Here is a 21,844-nt window from a genome sequence, read left to right on the forward strand (position 1 = left end):
AATTAAATAAATATAAAATTAAATAAATACATTTAAAATGTAATAGACATAAATAAATAAAAGGGAAAATTAAATAAATGCAAAACAAAAAATACATTTAAAATGTAATAAACAAATAAATGAATGAATGACTAAATAAGTAAAAAGGAAAATAAAAAACTATCTGAATACATTTAAAATCTGATAAACAAATATATAAATAAATAAGTAAAAGGAAAAATTAAATAGAGTAAATAAATAAGGGAATTAAAAAAAATAAATACAAAACTAAATAAATACATTTAAAATGTAATAAACATAAATAAATGAATGAATGAATAAATAAATAAAAATGAAAATTAAATAGATTAAAATTAGGGATAAATAAATTAGGGAATCATGAATAAATTGAATAGTTTATTTATTTAGTCATTTATTTTATTTCATTTATTTATTTATTTATTATTATGGCATGTTCCGTCCTCCATATGTCCAGTAGGCGGCGGTAATTCATCTCTAAACTGGTTTACCAACCGCCAATAAACACCAAGGAAGATGAAGAGAATAACAAATCGCGATGGATTTACGTGAGTCTGTAACGGATCTGGCAACCCGTGAGTCTGTAACGGATCTGGCAACCCGCGGTCGGATTAGAGCTCATTCCCTCTGGAGGAGGAAGAGACTCTCTCTCTCCCTCTGTCTGTCTCTCTCTCTCTCTCTCTCTCTCTCTCTCTCTCTCTCTCTCTCTCTCTCTCTCTCTCTCTCTCTCTCTCTCTCTCTCTCCCTCTCCCTCTCTCTCTCTCCCTCTGTCTGTCTCTCTCTCTCTCTCTGAGTCTTTAAACTATTCAGGAAGACATGAAGTAAAACACTTTAGGAACATTGATCCGGCTCGAGTCTGTTCATCAGCTGAAGACTGAAGCTGGAGGATAACATGTCTTGTTTTATATGAAGAAGAACTCCGATAGTTCACCACTGTAAGTCTCTAAAACTATAAACTGATAGCTCAGTTAGCTCAGTTAGCTCAGTTAGCTCAGTTAGCTCAGTTAGCTCAGTTAGCTCAGTTAGCTCAGTTAGCTCAGTTAGCTCAGTTAGCTCAGTTAGCTCAGTTAGCTCAGTTAGCTATCTGAGCTATCTGAGCTAACTGAGCTAACTGAGCTAACTCCTGCTATCTGTCGTTGACATAGTTCACACTCACATGTTAAACGTGTGTAACTTCACTTTGACTCTGTATAACTCATTAAAACAGATAAAGCTCCATTATGAACGTCTGTCTGTGTTAATAGTGTTATTATAAATGTGTTTTAAAGGTCCCATATCAGCTAACTTTCAGGTTCATATTGTACTTTGTGTTTCTACTAGAACATGTTTACATGCTGTAATGTTAAAAACTGTATTTCCCTCATACTGTCTCCCTGAATATATAATATATTTACCCTCTGTCTGAAACGCTCCGTTTTAGCGCATTTTGACGGAATTGCAACAGAATTGCGTTGTTAGGCAACAGCTTGGGTCCATGTTTACTTCCTGTCAGCTGGTGTCATTCACATACACTGCAACAGGAAATAAACTGGGACACATTTAGAATGTTTAAAATTGTGTCAAGGGTCTAAATATTGTATATTTGTGACATCACAAATGAGCAGAAATCCTAACAGCTTGTTTCAAATGCAGAGTTTCTGAATACGGGCTGTGTGTATTTCCCTGTGGATTGAGTGTTTCGATACTTTCACAGTATTTATATAATCACTTAAAACCTGCTTTATAATATAAAAGACAAAGATGTACATTTTGTATAATATGGGACCTTTAATGCTGTCAATGCTGATATTCTAGTTAATAGTGTTATAATAAATGTGTATTGATGCTGTCAGCAGGTCCTCTGACAGGATGGCAGATCTCTTAACGTATGTGGAGAATGTGAAACGAGGGCTGAAGATCGACGTCCTGAGAGAAGCTGGTCGTCAGTATCCAGTCTTCTGCTTCCTGTTCATCTCTATGGTGGCGCTTACTCTGCTGCTCAACAGGTAAAAACATCAGGAGAATAAAGTGTGTGTTTTATTAGGGGGGTGTGGAGAGAGTGTCAGGTTGTCTCTGATACTGGGAGAGTCATGTGATGTCTGTCCTCCTGCTGTTATCAGGGAAGAGCTGCTATATATCTCTGTTTGTTTACAATCGATTTTGTAGTTAGTTTATAGGAGCAAATCATTATTCCCATTATCTTTGCCCTAAAGCAGTGGTTCCCAAACCTTTTCACACTTTTCAAGGTACCCTACTAGGGGTGACCAGATCCCAACAAACCAAATGTGGGACAAAGTTTGTGTGGGACAATGTGGGACATGTTACCAAGGCTGAGAGGTAGTCTCTAACTTAAATAATAAACATTTCTATTCTGTCCCTTATCTTGTAACATCTGTATGCTTTTCCCAAATGCATCCATAGATAGGTACATCTCTTTTTGTGTTTTCTTGTGAGACTCGCATGAACTGTGTCGCTTCATGTCGTTGTGTGAAATTGAAAAATAACTATCAAATCTCACCAAAAAAATCTCAGAGAATCTCCTTCCACCGGCTCATAAATACTTCTAAGTAGTTTCACAGTCTCTGTTGTAGCTGCTCTTCCTTTTCTTTGTGGTAGTTTCCATCATATTCCACCTAAATCTGTAGAGCTTGTGACTTTGCGGTGACGTTGCCCCGTGACGTTGCCCCGTGACGTTGCCCCGTGACTTTGCCCCGTTGGGCGTAGCGTAGCAAAGACGGTGAAATGTTAACCTGAACTTGACCCACATGTGCTCAGTTTGACAGCAAACATGAAGACAGCCTTCCCTGCTTTCTTCACAGCCGTTGGATAAAAGCCAGATTTCTGTCCTCAGTGGTTTGACTTTTGAAAGCTAGAGCTGATGAAAATGTGAGAATGTGTAGTATTTTTTTCTCACTGTTTTGACTGGAAATATGACAGAAATTATTAATCGTTTAAAAAAAAAAAGGGAAAAAAAGAGATGTATTATGGCTCAATGGATGGAACATTAAAAGCTTTCACTTTATCTAAAATCAAACAAACAGAGGGATGAGCCCATGATTAAACACTGATAACTGCTCCTTTGTATTGTATCTGAGCAGTGTGAGTGAGTGTTTTTGGTTTGTTTTAATGCCGTCCAATAATCTCCCTCCAGCTATCTCCACATCCTGATGATCTTCTGGTCGTTCCTGGCTGGCGTCACCACGTTCTACTGCTCCCTCGGACCGGAGTCCCTTCTCCCAAATATCTTCTTCACCGTGAAGCCGAGGCACAAAGTAGGTCTGACACAGTCAGCTAAGAAGCACCATTGATTTATATTTAGATATGAATATATGTGGAGCAGTGTGGTGTTTATGTACACAGAGTTGTTTTCCACGTTTATATATATATATATATATACATATATATATATATATATATAAACGTATAGTGTGGGATAAAATAACAGATAAAGGATATTTTTTCCCTCCAACAGCGACAGGATCAGGAGTTGTTTCCTCTGGGCCACAGCTGTGCCGTGTGTGGGAAGGTCAAGTGCAACCGTCACCGGTACGTTCACATCATCTCTGAGCAGATTAACACTTACAATGATACCTGGTGAACAGACGACATATAGATCTGCTCTATGTTGCTTTACAGAGGTGGAACACAACTAAATACATTTATTCATGTACTGTGCTTATTTTGAGGTGATTTTACACTACTTGAGTATGCTACTTTATATTTCTACGTTAGATTTCAGAGGGCGTTTTACACCTTTACATTCATTTTTGGGGTCATTTTAGTAGATAACGTTAGTGCAGAGATGACGGGAAATGAGGGAGATGCAACAAGCTCATGGCCGGTCAACTCCTGAAAACTATAGTGACTTGGCTGATAAAGATTTTTCATACATAACATATAACCTTCTTATAAGATATGATTATTTATTATTAGGGCTGTCAATCGATTAAAATATTTAATTACTCTACTTAAAATCAATCCTGAAATGTACAGAAGCCAGTGGAGGTAAAACTGATGATATGTGTAATCTCTCCAGATGCAGCCCTCAAAGACAAGAAAAACAAACAAACAAAAAAACCTTAGCAAACCTAGTATTAGGATCCTAGCTGGAGTGATTGTATTCATGCTTTCTGTATTTTTCTTGGTGAGCAGAGATGTGTTGAAGAAGCACACACTGATAAAATGCTCCAATGTTTTTATTCTTTGCAGGCCGACGCTGCTCCTTGAAAACTACCAGCCGTGGTTGAACCTGAAGGTTCATTCAAAAGTGGACGCTTCAATAGCAGAGGTACCTCAGTGGATGGATACATGTCAACGGTTTTATACTCAAATTAAATGTGGATATTATACAGACAATATAATTGTGAAACATACTTCCTACCATTTTAATGAATCATCTTCTGACATTTACTTACAAAATTACACTATAAATGTTGGTCATATGTGTCTGTTATTGTATGTAAAATGTCATCAGTTCAAGTTGTTTCTGACCTCTTCTAACTTTTGCTGTCTCCGACCTGCAGGTGTTCGAGTTAGTTCTGGAGAACTTTGTGTACCCCTGGTACAGGTAAGAAGAAAACCCAAAGTGTTTTATTATCTTAAGGTCCCGACACACCAAGCCGACGGTCGGCCGTCAGACAGTTTGGGGCCGTCGGTGAGCGTCTGTCGGTCTAGTGTCGGAGGTTTTTCGGCTGATTCAGGCTTTTATATCTGCCGTCCTCGGTCTACCTGTTTCCCTTTTTAGTAGTAGTCTGCGTTTGATGAACGCAGACTACCGCCGCCTGCTGGTGTGGAGAGTTATTTTCTCTCACGTAGGCACAGAATGTACGTGCTAACTGTCCGTCGGCTTTTTGGCCAATACAAAGGAGACGTGAGGCGACGCAACAGTCGGCCTTCATTGCCGCTAGTTCTTCGATGTCAGCTTGGTGTTTCTGGGCTTTTCAGTTTTTACAGACACACATGTAGAAGTTGTTATAAAGTCCCTCCTCTGGTTTTCAGGGACATCACAGATGACGAGGCGTGCGTGGACGAAGTGAGGATGACCTTTCGCTTCTTCTCCTCGGTGCTCCTCCGCCGGGCTCACAAGGTTTGTCATATATTTTTTATTTAAAGGCACAATCATTAGGATTTGTCGGTTGTAAACACAACATTCAAAGTTGCCCCCTCCTTTTTTTTAACACTTAATTTTTTGTTGTTTTATAACAAACACAAAACAAACAATCCAGAAAACAAAAGACGGACAGGGTCATCCTGTGTGAGGTGAAATACTCAACAGCATATGATATTATATGCATTTATAGGAGAAGAAAAAAGAAGCTGGGTTACAAAGCGGTATACAAGTCTGTGGTTCCTTGGAGTCCCAGAATGTCCTTAAAGTCTTAGAGGTCCCCTTAGTCCAACATCATTCATGGGAGAAGGACCAGGTTGAAGTTGATATAATTTGCGTCAGTAAAGCCGCTACAGATGAAGAAGAAGCCGATAGCTCAAGCATTCAGTAGACATTCCAATGCAATAAGGAGATTTATGCATAATCACACTGGATCTCAGATGGACATAAAAACATATGCTTTATTATTGTGTCTTTTAATCCCCAAGATGTTTCCTGTCTCTCACTAATGTTGCCCTTCTGTTTGGCAGGTTGACATTCCCGCTGTGTTTGCAGACAAAGTGATGAAAGCTGTGATGAAGCACATTGAAATTATTGCAAAAGCTCAAGAAAAAGGTCCGTACCGATCTGAACTGCACTTTGCTTGACTTTGCATTTGAAATTCTGTATTAACATATCACTCATTCTTTCATTTATTTATATTAATTTATGTTTTGTTTTACATTTAACTTCAAGCTAAATATAATCTAGAGATGGTGAAAGTGTCACCTCACAAAACTAGAACTAGAACTGTGACGTTAAAGCTGGCGTTTCCAAAAAAAAAATATCACCACAAACACTGTTGGTGATGTTTATAATTGTGCTTTATATTAAGGATTAGCCTGTGAATTAATGCAACAAATCTGATCAGGAAGACTGTGTTGTAAGCTCGTGTTTGTGTCCTGGTCGTACTGTTTATTGTGTTTTGGTTTATTTACTCTCAGCAGCATAGATAAAGTGAAAATGCTGGTATAAATCTTGGTTTTGATCTGCTCTTAAAGCCTACAGTAGCATCCACTGTGTCACTGATGTTAGTGTGTGTGTGTGTGTGTGTGTGTGTGCAGTGAAGAACGTGGAGGGTTTACAGCAGGCGGCTCTGGATGAATACGACGCCGACCTTCACATCGCTCTGCGCAGCCGCAGAGACGAGCTGCTCTACCTGAGGAAGCTGACTGAGATGCTGTTTCCCTTCGTCATGCCGCCCAAAGCAACAGACTGCAGGTAGGAAGAGATTAACCTGGATGACATCCAGGACTGGATTTAGTTAGCTTCTAATGTAGAATGACTTTAAGTATTAACTACAATCTCAAGCTCACTGTTCGTATCTAAAGGTCTGAGTGGCTGTTAATGATCAAACCAAATGATAATGTATTAACAGTTGTAACTGTGTGTTGTCGTTGTTCAGGTCTTTGGCTCTGCTGCTGCGGGAGGTGATGGCCGGATCCGTCATGTTACCGACCATGGACTTCATGGCCGACCCTGTAAGTAGAGCAGGATTGATGTTTGTTCTGGCGGTGTCATGAATCAGCAGCAATGAGGACGTTTTGAACTTATGGTTGAATATCCTTCATGTTTCTTTGTTTTGTTTCACGTTTTTGATCCTAAGGTCCTTCAGGATGTAGTGATGCAGCAACACAGCATGAAAATAATAAAACATAACCAATTTAATTATGGCAAAAATTAATTTTCTAGTCTGTATTTTGAAGGTTTTACATTAAAATTCAACTTAATCAGGACATTAAGACAACGTGGTGTTCCTCTTTGTTTTTCAGGATACTGTGAACCTCATGGTGCTGATATTTCTTGATGAAACTCCAGTAAGTGAAAAGAACATTTCAGGAATACTGACTTCATGACCTTACACCTGAATCAGTGAAAAGTTCAGATACTGTTTATCCAGTAGGGAAAATAAACCATACTCATTTAATGAGGAAAACTCTTTTAGCAACAAAGATGTGCTGCTCCACAGCTTACACTTCTGAATGGATTGATATCGATTCATTTAGATAAAATCATGTTTTTTGTGTCTCCAGCCAGAAGAAGCCACGGATCCTCCGTCTGTCCCGGTTCCATTTTTACAGAAGTACGCAGACGTCAGCGGCAAAAAGGCGTCCGTGAGTACCTCACTGAGAGAAAGAGAGACCTGATTCACTACAGGACACGACAGATTTCTGTTATGTCAAATGAAAAAGGGAAAGACATCTTACCTTACCTTTTGAAACCTATCCTGTAATGAGGATAACGAAACGTCTCCCTCTGGTGGTGTAGGTGCTGAAGTTGGACCTGAAGGAGATCAGGGAGCAGCAGGATCTCCTCTTTCGTTTCATGAACTTCCTGAAGCAGGAAGGAGCCGTGCACGTGCTTCAGTTCTGCCTCGCTGTGGGTAAGAACAAACCATCAGACGTAAACCTTGCTGCACACTTAACCCTCTAATACGGACCGGACCGGTATACCGAATTATACCACTAGGTGTCGCACTCGACTCAGTATCCATCCAGAAATGTTGACAGCTTTGTTTAGTAGCAACTATTCAGCCCTGTAACATGAATATGTCCATCCGACTGTATAAAACCTCTCGTTGTTTTCCTCCAGAGGAGTTCAACGATAAGATCCTGAGTCCGGATCTGAAGGACTCTGAGCTGCAGCGTCTTCACGGCGAGGTGCTGCACATCTACGAGACCTACTGCCTGGACGAAAGCATCGACAAGATCAGCTTCGACCCGTTCATCGTGGAGGAGATCAGGAACAGTAAGAGGCTATAACTTACCTTGAGTGACTACGTTTACTTTGGTAAAATCAAACCGGTGTAAACTCGTACACTGTGACACAATACACTTTGGAGCTCTTGTTAATGAGAGAAATTCATGCTCATTATTGAACTCTCGTAATTTGATGATGCTGATGTTGCTCTCAAACACTCAACTTTAAGATAAAAAATGACATTTTAGTCCACAGATCAGGGGTCAGCAACCTGCAGCTCTTCAGCTCCTCTCCAGAGGCTCCCTGTGGAGGTTTAAACATGGAAATGGATAACTGTTCTTTCTTTACATTTTCATTTTTATGTATCATAGTTGTAGGTCTATGGTACGACGGTACGACGGAGTATTAGGGCCACATTGAGGAAAAAAATAAATCTGAGATTTCGAGAATTAAGTCAGAATATTATAAAGTAGTAATTGTATGTGTTTTTTCTTTTTTTCTCATAAAGTTATGACTTTTTTTCTCGTTAAGTTGCGACTTTTTTCTCGTAATATTACGACTTTTTTTTCTCGTTAAGTTACGACATTATTCTCGTAATATTACGACTTCTTTTCTCATAAGGTTTTGACTTTTTTTCTTATAATATTCTGACTTTATTGTGTAAATCTCAGATGTTTTTCCCTCAGTGTGGCCCTAATACTCGTAGTACATTGTCTCTTTGTCCCTCACTGCATTGGACTTATATACTATATACTTAGACTATAAACTGTGTTACCTTCATCACAATGATCACATGTTTTGCAGCTCCAGACAGATTTCTTTAGTAAAGGTTGCTGACCCCTGCCATAGATGAACTATTTATTGGACTTACAGAAAGAGCAACTTAACTGCAGCTGGAACTCTTGTTCTTTTCTGACCTCCACTGGTTTAACTTCTCTGTTTGCTGCAGTGATGTTCATGTGTACTGCAGTACCCCGTGACATCACTGTTGGGTGATGCTAGACGTATTCAGAGGTGAAACGTTCAACCTCAGAGGGCAGTGAAACACCCGTCTTCAGCCTGTTGTTGAGCTACTCTTTAAACTATTTAGAATGCACTTCTATATGTGTACAAAACGTGTTTAAGTGTTTCCTGTTTGTCTCCAGTGTAAACTCTCAGTTTAACCACACGCCGTCTCCCTCTCAGTTGCTAAAGGTCCGTACGTCGGCGTGGTGAAGCTGCAGACGATGCGCTGCCTGTTCGAGGCCTACGAACACGTCCTGTCTCTGCTGGAGAGAGTCTTCACCCCGATGTTCTGTCACAGCGATGAAGTAAGACCTCAGAAGCTCTGTCACCCACAATATAAAACAAAACACATCTCCAGGTTCTGTATGATCATGTGTTCAAAATCAAGACTCTCAGTATGTTGCAAAGTAAGTAAGTAAGTACATTTACTCAAGTACTGAACAGTACTCCATGTATTTGCTTCATCTGAGTCTATGTGAAGGTAGAAGGAAGTTACCGCTTTTATTGCTGTAGTCTGAGTAACGAGACGTCATATCCGTTCCGTATCAGTCAACCAAAACAAACCTCAGCGAGCCAGAACGAATACTACCAAACATTTAGACTTCTCCAGACTTCATGTCAGATTAGTTGTTGTTTTTATTTTGTTTTCTTGTTCACTGACTGTGTCTCCTCTCCTGTTGTTTAGTACTTCAGACACCTGCTGAGGGGAGCAGAGTCTCCGACAAGGAACTCAAGAATCAACAGGTTTGTGTCTGGATTGTTGTATAATTTAGACTTTTAGTTTTATTATAATTTATCTTTCATGTGGCAGAAATAGCAAACAGAAAGAGGGTTAACAATGTGATGAAAACACCTCCCATGAAAAGAATAGAATTTCACCAAGTTAATTCATAATAAGATACTAATCTTGTGATGTACATGATACGATCAATGCCGTGAGTATTGGAACAGTAAGGTAAACTGGCTTATTTACACAGTAATTATTCGATTTTTGTTGAATTCATAATAGCTTTAAAATGAGCTTAAGAATGTAAGATTGTAAAATGAAGTATGCAGTCCACCAAAAGATGTTTTTGAGGACGATACTATGATAAGTGTTTTTACACTGTACCAGCGTCTAGTAGCAAGAACAGCTTTAAGTTTTGCTCACATCCCTTCGAGGTGTTTTGTCAACATTAGCTGCTTGTGCATCTTATTCCAGAAATAGCTTCAGTTTGGAAGAAAACAGGTAAGTAGGTGTTCGGCATGTTGCCCGGCCTCACACAGTCTGCTGCCTGAAAGATGCTGGATGCAAACACAGTCTGATGCATGCAGATGCAGGATAGCTCACTGTAGGCTGCTCTGAGAATCTAACAAAGGGGATAGTTCTGATGTTTCTCAGTGTGGTTATGTGAGGTACTTCTCCATAGTATTACCTACAGTAGATGTACGCTTTATATTTATAATATTTTTACCGCTACCAGGGCTCCGGCATTTATTTATTTTTTTTACTTTTTTGGGCATTTTTTCTACTTTTTCTCTGACATGTCTTAAACCATTTTTCCGACATTTTCTGATTTTTTTTTTTTTTTTTTCAACTTTTATTTTACTTTTTTTCGGACATTATTTTTTACTTTTTATTTATTTTATTTTTTTTTACTGTTTTTAGAACCTTTTTTTTTTTAACTTTTTTCTGGCACGTTTTTACTTTTTTCTCCGACATTTTTTTATTTTTTTTACTTTTCTGGGCATTTTTTTTTTTTTCTCTGTCTTTTTTTATTTTTTTTCAACTTTTTTCTGACTTTTTTTTTTTTTAACTTTTTCTCCAACGTTTTATTTATTTATTTATTTTTTACTGTTTTTAGGACTTTTCTTTACTTTTTCTGACACGTTTTTACTTTTTCTCATTTTTTTTTTTTTTTTTTACTTTTTCTCAGATTTTTTACTTTTTCTTGGACATTTTTTTATTTTTATTTTTTTACTATTTTTTCGGACATTTCTTTTTTTAATCTTTTTTCAGAATTTTTTTTGACTATATTTCAAAAAATTACGTTACTTTTTTTTTTTTTTTTTTTCTATTTTTAGGACTTTTTAAAAACAACGTGTCTCCACTTCATCCATCCATCCTTCCTCAATTTTCATCACTAATTCTTCCTGCCCGTTGTCCGCCATGTTTGTTTACACTAAAGTCACATTTGATGGCGAGATACGTCCAACCTCACTGAGAAACGTCCAGACTATCCCTCTAACATCAGGAGCCACTGCTGGGCTTTTGTGTTTGTTTACATGTTATGCTGATACTTGCTCTTTGGTTTTAACTTCAGGTTTGAGACGATAGAGCTGCTGAAGAAGACACGGCTGTCTGTTGATGACTGGTTGAATTTAAAGCAATGAAAGTGTTTCTGTCTGGCAGCGTCTTTTCAATTCAGACCTGCATCATGTTGCATCACCGCCCTCTGTCCTTCACTACTCTCTCAGTAGTTGACGGTTGGAGTCGAGGACAGTGTGATATTACAATAGAGGCTTTGCAAATGCAAGTGACCATTTGATTTCGATTATGAAAAATACAATTCCTGAGTTTCAGTGTATCTTTTTTGATTCCTCACATAAAAGGCAATAGAAATGTTTTCCTACAAAATCATTTCTTTTATTTAGCAAAATAAGTGAAACTTCTCAAACGCATCAGTTTGATTTTGTCTTGCAACCAATCAAGAGCTTTACTTTTATAAAATGCAGTCTAAAATTTGCAAGATTTGTTTTTAAATTGGCAGGAATCTGCATTCAAGTTTTAGTTAGTTAAATAGTCTTTGAATCGTTGGCGTTGACCCACCTCCCTCTCAGCTGCAGTAAAAGTCTGACTTACTGCCCTTTTTTAAATAGCAGAAGCTCTTTTGGTGAGTTTGGGAACAGGAAAGTTATAACCTGTTTGATCTTTCTCAGATCAGTTGGGCACTTTGCCCGACGCTTCATCGTTGTTAGAAGGTGAATCTTTCCATTTCCAAACTGAAACATCCTGGTTAAACATTAGAAATAAGAGTATTCAGTGACTACATGCTGCCGTCGCTGGTGGATGAAAACGTCTTGTAGTTGTTCTGCATGTCTACTGCATGTCAGCTGTCAAAGCACAAAGTGAAACGCTCTGCCAACAAGTCATTCGACAAACTTGATAGATAAATATGTTTCTACTGTTTTTCTGACATTTGAGCACGATCACGACGAAGAGAAGCACGAGGAGAGGAGGAGGGAATTGTGGGGTTGTGTAGTATTACTGCTGGTTAGATGCTCTTTCCCGTATCTTCGTATTTCTCTGTTCACCGTAGAAACATGTCAAAGCGCGGGGAGACGTTCGGGATCAGCAGATTCGGCAGCAAAATCAAAGGCGTGTTCAAGAGCACGACGATGGAGGGATCCATGCTGCCCAGCGCCATGAACGACTTCGACGAAGATCTGGTGAGTGTTTCTTTTTCACGCGTCTAAACATTGAATCAATTCATCTCCTTTTACATTTTAAACCCGAGTTATACTTGTAGACTTGTAGTCCCCAACCTTTTCTCCTTGAAGATCCCCTGCTTGAGCCCCCCGACGTCGTCACCCTAAAATAAAATTACAAACAAAATCCTCGAACAAAATCCTCAATTTGAATAAATAAATGAGTTACTTTTTTTATTTAATCAACTTTCTTTAATGAATAAAACTTGTTAAACACATTATACACATTTCATTTACAAATTCGTTGTTGTGATTTATGTTAAATTTTGACATTACCATTTGTCTCCCTGCAGGTGGAGGAGGCGACCGTCGTGATGGAGGACGACTCCCCCGCCGAGCCGGCCAGCACGCCGGGCTCCCTGAGGAACCTGTTGGCCTGGAGCATCACCATCCCCTACATCGACATCTACGACGACGAGGTCAAGAGGGAGAAGATCCCCGTCTTCTGCATCGACGTGGACCGCAAGGACCGGAAGGAAGGTGAGTGAACGGGGCGGTAAAACACAAACCCTCTGGTTCATAGTGTTGGACATCAGACCATGACCCAGTCCAGAAGTCAAGACATACAGTCTGTGATCACTTCCAAAATTCACAACATGTTTTTATATAACTAAATATTCTGCTTATAACACTAATAACGTGCAATTATTAACGTTGACAGCCCTAAATAAAATAACATTTTTGATATAGAACGGAGACTTTTCACATTTAAACTATCAGTTTTATCATCAACGATTCTCTACTTATATATATAATGTTGTAATTTGTTGTTCTCTTCCTGCAGTTGGTCATGAAACTGAGAAGTGGTCGGTCTACAGAAGATATCTGGAGTTCTACGTACTCGAATCCAAACTCACCGAGTTCCACGGTAACACTTGTTTCCTTATACCTATATATTATATATACTGTATATATATTTCTCTATAATCTACATTCATTCATTCACCATTCTTTTCCCAGGTACATTTGCAGATGCTCAGCTTCCATCCAAAAGAATTATAGGACCGAAGAACTGTGAGTTTCTCCAATCCAAGAGGGAAGAGTTTGAGGAATATTTACAGGTATGAAACAAACGGTGCCGTTTTATTGGCTTCTGATCCAATATTTATATTTCACTGCTGATTGAGTTGCGTGGTCACAAGACGCGTTACACAATAACAAAGATGCAATAAAATGCATAAAAGTGTAAATCTACTAAGCTACCTGGTGTGTCTGTGTTTGTGTTTGCAGAGACTCCTGCAGCATTCAGAGCTCAGCAACAGTCAGCTGTTGGCCGACTTCCTGTCTCCTCACAGCATGGAGTCTCAGTTCCTGGACCGGATGCTGCCTGATGTCAACCTGGGTACCTACACATTATGGATTTCTATTTTTATTATCTCATCCAGGTCAAAATAAAAAAGTATGAATCTTACTCCAGTGTCCTGTTGGTGATAATTCAATATTATATCGTTTATCAACCTTCAGGGAACTCATGATAATATGAATTAATCATGTTGTAATATCTGTTTGTCCAAATTTACAATTCCAAGCAACTCTTCAGTCTTTGTTTTTTTTTTTACAGGAAAAATGTTCAAGTCCGTCCCGGGGAAGCTGATCAAAGAGGTGAGTCCCTCCGGAGCTCAAATGATGATTCATAATGTCGCTATTCCTTATTCCCATGTGCAACGCCTCCTTCCCTGCAGTAGATTCTTCAGCTTGCAGTTTTTATGCTAAGCTAACATGCTGCCTGAAACACCAGGAGGCGTACAAACAAAACATTTAATGAAGAAGCAAGAAGTCAACATGAGTTACTGGCAAAATGTCATAAACCAAAGATGCAACTCCTCAACACTGTGGAGAAATAATTAACTGTAAACTCATAAAATATTCATAGACATACTTTATCACCTTTTATTACACGGCTTTGTTCTGATTGGTCGATCATCAGTTCTGATGTCGGACTCTGGAGGACCGTTTTTGAGTCAAATGATTGTAATAATCGCTGTACGTTATCCCTTAACGTGACTACTTCAACATGTCACTGATGATGTGTTTTTCTGTTTTCCAGAAAGGACAGAACCTGGACCCTTTCATCCAGTCCTTCTTCAACTCCTGCGAGTCGCCCAAACCCAAACCCAGCCGACCGGAGCTGACCATCCTCAGCCCCACCGCCGAGAACAACAAGAAGGTAAAAACACAAACTAAACATCTCTCTCCTGCTCACACTGGAGCACGATGTTGTAACTTCCTTCTACCTCCACATCGACTCAGAGGAAGCAAATATATCGATGGCATTAAAACATCAATTCAACCTGTCAGTCTATTACCACAGAACTTTTTAAATTCTAGTGGAAATGTGTAGAGTTCAGGGCTGTCAAAGTTAACGCAAATTTGTTTTAATGCCATTAATTTCGCATTAACGCAACTTGTGATTTTTAGGTTGTAGTTGTAGCGGCTCAGTTTTAAAGCTATAGTGAAGATACTGGTATCATATGAAACTAGAAACCTGATGAATCCATCGGTACCAACCATGTCATACTAGCTTGTCAGGAAGGAGGATAAATAACGCTCCAAACTTACGCTACATTTTGGCGAGGAAAAACTGACACGGCCAATTTACAAATTGGTGACACTCTACTGATAATTCACTTTTCACCTGCAGCTCTTCAACGACCTGTTCAAGAACAACGCAAACCTGTCGGAGAGTTCGGAGAGGAAACACAAGCACAACTACTTCATGGAAATGATCTCTGTAGACGGCATGTATGACTACATGATGTACGTCGGTAAGTGATGAACTATTGTCTCCAGAGTGGAGGAGAGTACCGTTTATAATTTAACTCTACGGGTAGAAAGAACTTTAGAAGGTCAAACACCAGTTTGACTCGTTCAGACAAAGAGTATCGAAGCAAAGAGACGAAACTCCGGTGTTTTTTTTACAACAGCCACTGCTGCCATTTTGGACTGAAAACACTTATATTTATAATATATTATTGTTCAACACAGGCCATTAAAAACCATCTATTTAGTCTGGCTTTTATCTAGTGTTTTATAATTTTATTTATCATTGTGTTTATTTTTGCTCCATTTTAATTATTTTAATACAATCTGCTTATTTTCTGTAGTTTCATAATTTTATTTATCTTTTATTATAGATAAAGTTTGATTGATTGATTGATTTTGGTAGAATATGACAATAGAATAGAAATTATTTAGTTTTATTTTGTTCAGCACTTTGTAGTTGGACGTTTTTACTGGCGTCCGGTAGTCGCTTTCAGTCCAAAATGGCGGAAACGTAGCTCTGCTGCTGAGCGCTAAAACAATGGACTTTCACTTCTTGGCTAATATACGTTCTTTGGTTCAGATTTCTCTTCCGTACTTGATTGTTAATTGTGTGCCTATAATACTTTCAAACGTGCTGATAAACAAATTTGTACACGAGGAATTGAATCTGTTGTAAAAACAACTTGTCTCGTGTTTCGTCCCCTCCGGTCTCTCTCTGTTTTGACTCTTGCGTCTGTGTCTGTGTCTGTGTTTTCACTGACAGGTCGGATGGTGTTCCACACGGCGGACTGGCTGCACCACTGTCTGGCTGCCGGGAGGATCCTGCTCAAGAACACGTTTGAAGCCTACATGGACCAGTACATGCAGTCCAAACTGGAGCAGGTCCTCCAGGAGCACCACATGGTCTCCCTCATCACACAGCTCAGAGGTGCGTTTCAGAAGACAATGAACAATCTGGAAAGTATTCAGTCGAGATGCACGGTTGCAGAATTCGTGGCCGATACTGACGTTTTTCTTTATTTTGTTTTTGCGGTTATTTACTCCCATTTTGTGCCGGGGAAACAAAAACCTCAGCATATTAATCGGTTAAAATGCTTATTGTTGGTTAAATGGTTAATTATTAACATCCCTATTAAGGCTACATCAACACTAATAAGTTTTCGTTTTGCTACGTTTACGCCTCACGTCCGTCCACACTACTGCGCCGTTTTCCAGCCTCTAAAACGGAGACGCTTGAAAGTGCTGCTGACCCCGTTTTAAAACTCCGGGGTTGCGTTTTAGTCTGGACGGACAGAAACGGAGACATTTTGAAAACGATGACGCAGACACCCACGTTGGCTTCTTGATTGGATCTCATCAGTCCTGACGTGTCCTTCTCTGGTTCGTCACGTGAACCTTTTCCAGAAGAAAACAAAAGAAGTGGTTAATTTCAACATGGATAAGGAGTTACAAGCATTGCTGACTTTGTCTACTACAGCCTACATGTGCAGGAGGGAAGCTGTCTTCATTTTAAAACCAAAACGTATTAGTGTGGATGTAGCTTCCTGCTTTAGTAACAGTCAGCATCCATGTGTGCTGGTTTGAGTATCTGCAGTCATCAACTCCTTCTTCTGTCTCCGACCTTTAGAAACAGAAAGAAGAATAGATGCTGTGTTTTTCATAAAGTTGAATTCTGTGCTTCATGTTGTCATTTTCTTCCCTCAGACGCCGTGTTCTGTGAGAGCTGCGAGGAGCGAACCACCGAGGACAAACAGATCAGAGCCAAGCAGACGTTCGATGAGATGATGAAGTATTTACCAGGTCAGAGATAGCTCTACATTCAAACGTTAGACTAGATCAAACACAACCACAGATGAATCGTCTCACGTCGTTCAATACATTTAAAGTGTGTTTTTGATTTTCAGACTATGTGGTGAAGTGCATCGGCCAGGAGGCTAAATACGAAGGCATCCGGCTCCTCTTTGACGGCTTCCAGCAGCCTGTCCTCAACAAGCAGGTAAACAGAACGACTCTACACCATGACAACATTAATGCAACAGATCTGCAGTAAATATTAGTTGGTAAAGATACACATTAAATGTACAATCACTGCAAGACACAATCGTTTTGTACGTAGCACTGAAGGAACTCCATTTCGTTCCAACCGAGCAACCTCCGGGTCTGAGAAGTGAAGCCAATGCTGAAGTTGCCTTAAACCTGCATTCTCTCTACCAGCCAGCAGGGGGCGACTCCTCTGGTTGTATAGAAGTCTCTGAGAAAATGAGCCTACTTCTCACTTGATTTATTCCCTCAGTAAACATTGTAAACATGAGTTTATGGTCTCAGTCTCTAGTTTCCCCCTGCTGGCTGTTAGAGAGAATGCAGGTTTAAAGGACCTTCTGCATTGGCTTCACTTCTCAGAGCCGGAGGTTGATCTGACCAGACATTCAATGCTACTTTCAGTCGATACTAACACCAGTGTGAAAGGCAGATGGGATCACTGCTTCCTGGCGTCCTCTCTAACGACTTTGTCTCTGCTGCTGTGTCTCCTCAGATGACGTACGTCCTGCTGGACATCGCCGTGCAGGAGCTCTTCCCTGAACTCGGCAAGGTAAACAAATGACAGTGGAGAACGTAAAGACATAAAACAGGAAGAGACACAACTCACTGTGATATGTTTGGGAATGTGTACCATTCATTCTGAGGCAGGAGAGTACGATAATATCTGACAGAGATTCTTCACAGCAAGGGAAGCTGTTTATATCCTCTGAGAAGCTTTTAATGGGAAACAAGAGGATTAAAGCTACAGTCGGTAACTTTGAGCTTACTTAAATGTTTTGACCTACTATACTGCGACTTCTTACGACATATACTATGACTTCGTTTTTTTTCGAAATGGTAACTTTTTTTTTTTTACGACTTTTTTCGATAAACTGTACTATGACTTTTTTTTTTTTTACGACAAACTATATTATGACTTTTACGACACTGAATTTTTTTTCGACATATTGTACTATGATTTTTTTACGACTTTTTTCGACAGACTATACCACGATTTCTTTTACAACTTTTTTTGACTATTTTCGACCAACATGCACATTATGACTTTTTTAATAAGACAAACGGCAGTTAAACTTCTCTCTGAAATGTTTATTCTAACTGCATATGTTTCCTCCTCTGCAGGGAGTGATCGTTGTGTGAAGCAGATGATGTACCGAACACTGTATCCACATCGTGGATTATAGAAGTGCAATACTGAACTATTTCCAAAACCTCTGGGATCATCTTCACATTCCAATGTATATAAAAGCACAAATAAAAAGATATATTTATTGATGTCACTACACTTAACGCTCCGTCGTCTTTTCTTGCACTACCAATGACAATATTTACACGTTAATGAAAGACGTTTTTAAATGTCTGAAAACCATCCTAATATTTTTAAGATTCATTCTGTCAACATTTGCAGATTAAATTTTTTTATTTTATTTGAATTTAAGGACGTCGCAGGTGAACTCCAGGCTCAGGCAATGTGTTCTTCCTTCAGATGAACTGTTTTGAAATCAGATTAAAAAAAGATAAATTTAATTTTGAAGAGAACTTTCGACATACTATACCATATTTTTTTTTTTTAATTTTTGACAAACTGACTTTTTTCAAAATGTTTAGACATACAATACTATTTTTTAAAAAAATAATTTTCGACATACTATACTACGAGTTTTTTTTCATGAAATTATTTGACATATACCATTATTTTCTTTTATTACATTTTTCAACATATATGATTTTTTTCATGAAATTTATCGACATATTATTCTACGACTTTTTTTCATGACATTTTTTTGGTGAAATATTTTGACATATTATACTGACTTTTTTAATTAAATTTATCGACATACTATACTATGACATTTTCTTCATTACATTTTTCAGACATATAATATGAAATTTTTTTGGTGAAATATTTTGACATATATGACTTCATGAAATTTATTGACATACTTTACTATGACTTCTTTCATGAAATTTATCGACATACTATAATATGAAATTTTTTTTGTGAAATATTTTGACATACTATGACTTTTTTCATGAAATTTTTCCGACGTACTATACTGACTTTTTTTCATGAAATTTATCGACATACTATACTATGACTTTTTTCATGAAATTTTTCCGACGTACTATATTGACTTTTTTTCATGAAATCTTTCAACATGACTTTTTTCGTTAAATTCTTCGACAAATTATACTGACTTTTTTTCGTGAAATTTATCGACATACTATAATATTACTTTTTTGTGAATTTTTTTCACATATTATACTATGAATTTTTTCATGAAATTTTTCCAACATATACTATGACTTTTTTTCAAAAGACATTTCAACATACTATACTATGACTTTTTTTCATGAAATTTATCGTCATACTATACTAGGACTTTTTTTCGTGAAATTTTTCGACAAATTATACTATTACTTTTTTTTCATGAAATTTTTCGACATTATTCTACGACTTTTTTTCATGAAATTTATTGACATACTATAATATGAAATTTTTTTTGTGAAATGTTTTGACATATTATACTATGTTTTTTTTCATGAAATTTTTCCGACATATACTATGACTTTTTTTCAAGAGAAATTTCGACATACTATACCATTACTTTTTTTTATTCCATTTTTCGTAATTGTGGTTTTAACAATATATCTTTCAGCCATTTTTCTTCCAATCTAGCCAGTAACTTTCTTCTAATTGTGTTAATGCTGCATGATAAATTATTACTACACATAATAAAACATCATGAAGTTGTGTAGCTCATGGAGCATTATGTGATTCACTCCAAAGAAAAAACCTTCTTATTGATCCTGTATTCTGACATATCATTTCACATTATTGAACCAGGAAGCCATCCCATAATCACCCTGAACAGCCAAAGCAGGAGCAAACTTATGAACACTTAAAAACATCTTATACTGTATCTAGTTTCACATGAGCGAGGAGACAATCCATCCATCCAGTCAGATGAATCCACCGTAACGTTATCAAACAACGATCCTCGTTGATTCCCGCTGAAGAAACACGTTGTGTCTGATGATCCACAATGTTTTTGATTTAATTATTGAAAAAAAGACTTAATAATCTATGCCTAAATTAGATTATTGTTGCCTTGATTGAGAGTATTAATGCTGGACCATTGAACTTCTAGCTTGGATGCACATTAAACACCAAGATCCAGTTAACCATTGATTCAGAGAGGATAAAGGGATGAAGATATGGCTGTTGATGATTTTTCTGCACAATAAACAAATGAAATCAATATATTACCATATTACCATGCTTACCACAATTAGTTATACAAAATAAGAGGTACGTAGTCACCTTATATTATTAATGCATCGGCTTCTTAAGGGTTCAAAGACTTTAACATTCTCCATCCGGTTTCTAATTATAACAAACAAATTAATATAATTTAACAAAATATACAAACACTTCCTTCTCAAAATTAACAGGTTGCCTTACTTACTCAATCTGACTTTAGCTCACAGGTAAGTGGTCTATATTACACCGCTCTAAAACAGTACCAGGATCTATCAGAATACACACATTAAATTAAGATAGAGAATATGTTAAAATAACTCAAATTATAAACCATATGTTGTCTAAAACAAATTATCAAAATCATCGTGGGCAACTTACTGGGTTGGCAGCATGGTCTCAAACAAACGGATTAGTGCAAACAATTTGCTGGTGTGGCAGCATGGTCTCAATCAAAATGGGATCTGAACAGAACACACCCAGCCTTTATATAGCCTCCCCTTCTCTAGACTCCTCCCCTTCTGTAGACCCCTCCCCTTCTATAGACTCCTCCCCTTCTGTAGACCCCTCCCCTTCTATAGACTCCTCCCCTTCTCTAGACCCCTCCCCTTCTGTAGACCCCTCCCCTTCCCTTCTGTAGACCCCTCCCCTTCTGTAGCCTCCTCCCCTTCTGTAGCCTCCTCCCCTTCTGTAGACTCCTCCCCTTCTGTAGCCTCCTCCCCTTCTATAGACTCCTCCCCTTCTCTAGACTCCTCCCCTTCTGTAGACTCCTCCCCTTCTATAGACTCCTCCCCTGCTGATTAAGGTGACTCTGCTCCCTCTACCTGGTCTCACAGGATTGACTGCAGGCTTGAGATTTTTAACAATACTAGTGACTAAAGTCCTTTAACTGTCAGCTGCTAGTTGGTGAGTGTTGGTTAGACACATGTGCTCCAAACAAACAAAGTTCCCAACATGGCGTTTATTTACCAATCATGTCCATCCGGGTCCGTAGCTTCTAAAGAGTTTAAACTCTAAATTGAGACATAAACTGTCCACACTGTCAAATGAAATACACAAGAGCCCAGTCAAACACTGCTTACTCCTTCTAACCAGCAGCACCTGTGTGGTGTGAGGCCTACATATTCTTCTTCTTCTTTGGTGTTTATTGGCAGTTGGCAAACCAGCTTATAGGTGCATTACCTCCACCTGCTGGACTGGAGTGTGGAGCAGTAGATTGGCAGGAAAAAAATAAAATAATAATAATAATAATAATAAATAAATAAATAAATAATAAAAAAAATAATTATTATTATTAATAATAATAACAATAATACTACTAATAATTAAATTCTCTCCATTATTCCTGTTGCCCTTAAGTAATTAATAAGAGGAAGGAGATATCCAATCCCCTACAAAGGCCTAGATATTACCTGAGGTCAGCCTACTAGACCCCCCAATAAAGTAAATAAACCAACCGGCAA

The 21,844-nt window shown here is 38.2% G+C and overlaps 1 protein-coding gene and 1 long non-coding RNA gene across 5 annotated transcripts; one reads left to right on the forward strand and one right to left on the reverse strand.

Moving 5' to 3' along the window:
- The first annotated feature begins 753 nt into the window (after positions 1-753).
- On the forward strand, positions 754-18,404 carry LOC141756549 (sorting nexin-14-like). Of its 4 annotated transcripts, none has more exons than XM_074616382.1 (30): positions 789-953; positions 1,851-2,003; positions 3,149-3,269; positions 3,470-3,543; positions 4,207-4,285; positions 4,521-4,564; positions 4,996-5,083; positions 5,635-5,719; positions 6,208-6,364; positions 6,549-6,624; positions 6,916-6,960; positions 7,177-7,257; positions 7,412-7,526; positions 7,736-7,891; positions 9,029-9,153; positions 9,534-9,592; positions 10,050-10,076; positions 12,148-12,277; positions 12,610-12,796; positions 13,101-13,184; positions 13,277-13,377; positions 13,547-13,658; positions 13,878-13,918; positions 14,364-14,483; positions 14,958-15,081; positions 15,843-16,007; positions 16,784-16,879; positions 16,984-17,075; positions 17,613-17,669; positions 18,242-18,404. In XM_074616382.1, exons 1-30 carry the CDS (start codon positions 925-927, stop codon positions 18,257-18,259), a joined length of 2,841 nt encoding a protein of 946 aa, XP_074472483.1. In that variant the 5' UTR covers positions 789-924; the 3' UTR covers positions 18,260-18,404. The 4 variants fall into 4 exon arrangements, with proteins under 4 accessions (XP_074472486.1, XP_074472483.1, XP_074472485.1 ...); XM_074616384.1 differs by having other exon boundaries at positions 1,854-2,003; XM_074616385.1 differs by lacking the exon at positions 10,050-10,076 and having other exon boundaries at positions 754-953.
- LOC141756551 (uncharacterized) lies at positions 15,630-20,512 on the reverse strand. Its single transcript, XR_012591497.1, has 4 exons — positions 20,445-20,512; positions 17,535-17,655; positions 16,562-16,700; positions 15,630-16,474 (listed from the first exon to the last, which is right to left on the reverse strand). It is a non-coding gene; the product is annotated as an uncharacterized LOC141756551 (long non-coding RNA).
- Positions 20,513-21,844: the final 1,332 nt, after the last annotated feature.

The sequence above is a fragment of the Sebastes fasciatus genome, chromosome 18, assembly GCF_043250625.1.
Source record: "Sebastes fasciatus isolate fSebFas1 chromosome 18, fSebFas1.pri, whole genome shotgun sequence".
NCBI lineage: Eukaryota > Metazoa > Chordata > Actinopteri > Perciformes > Sebastidae > Sebastes > Sebastes fasciatus.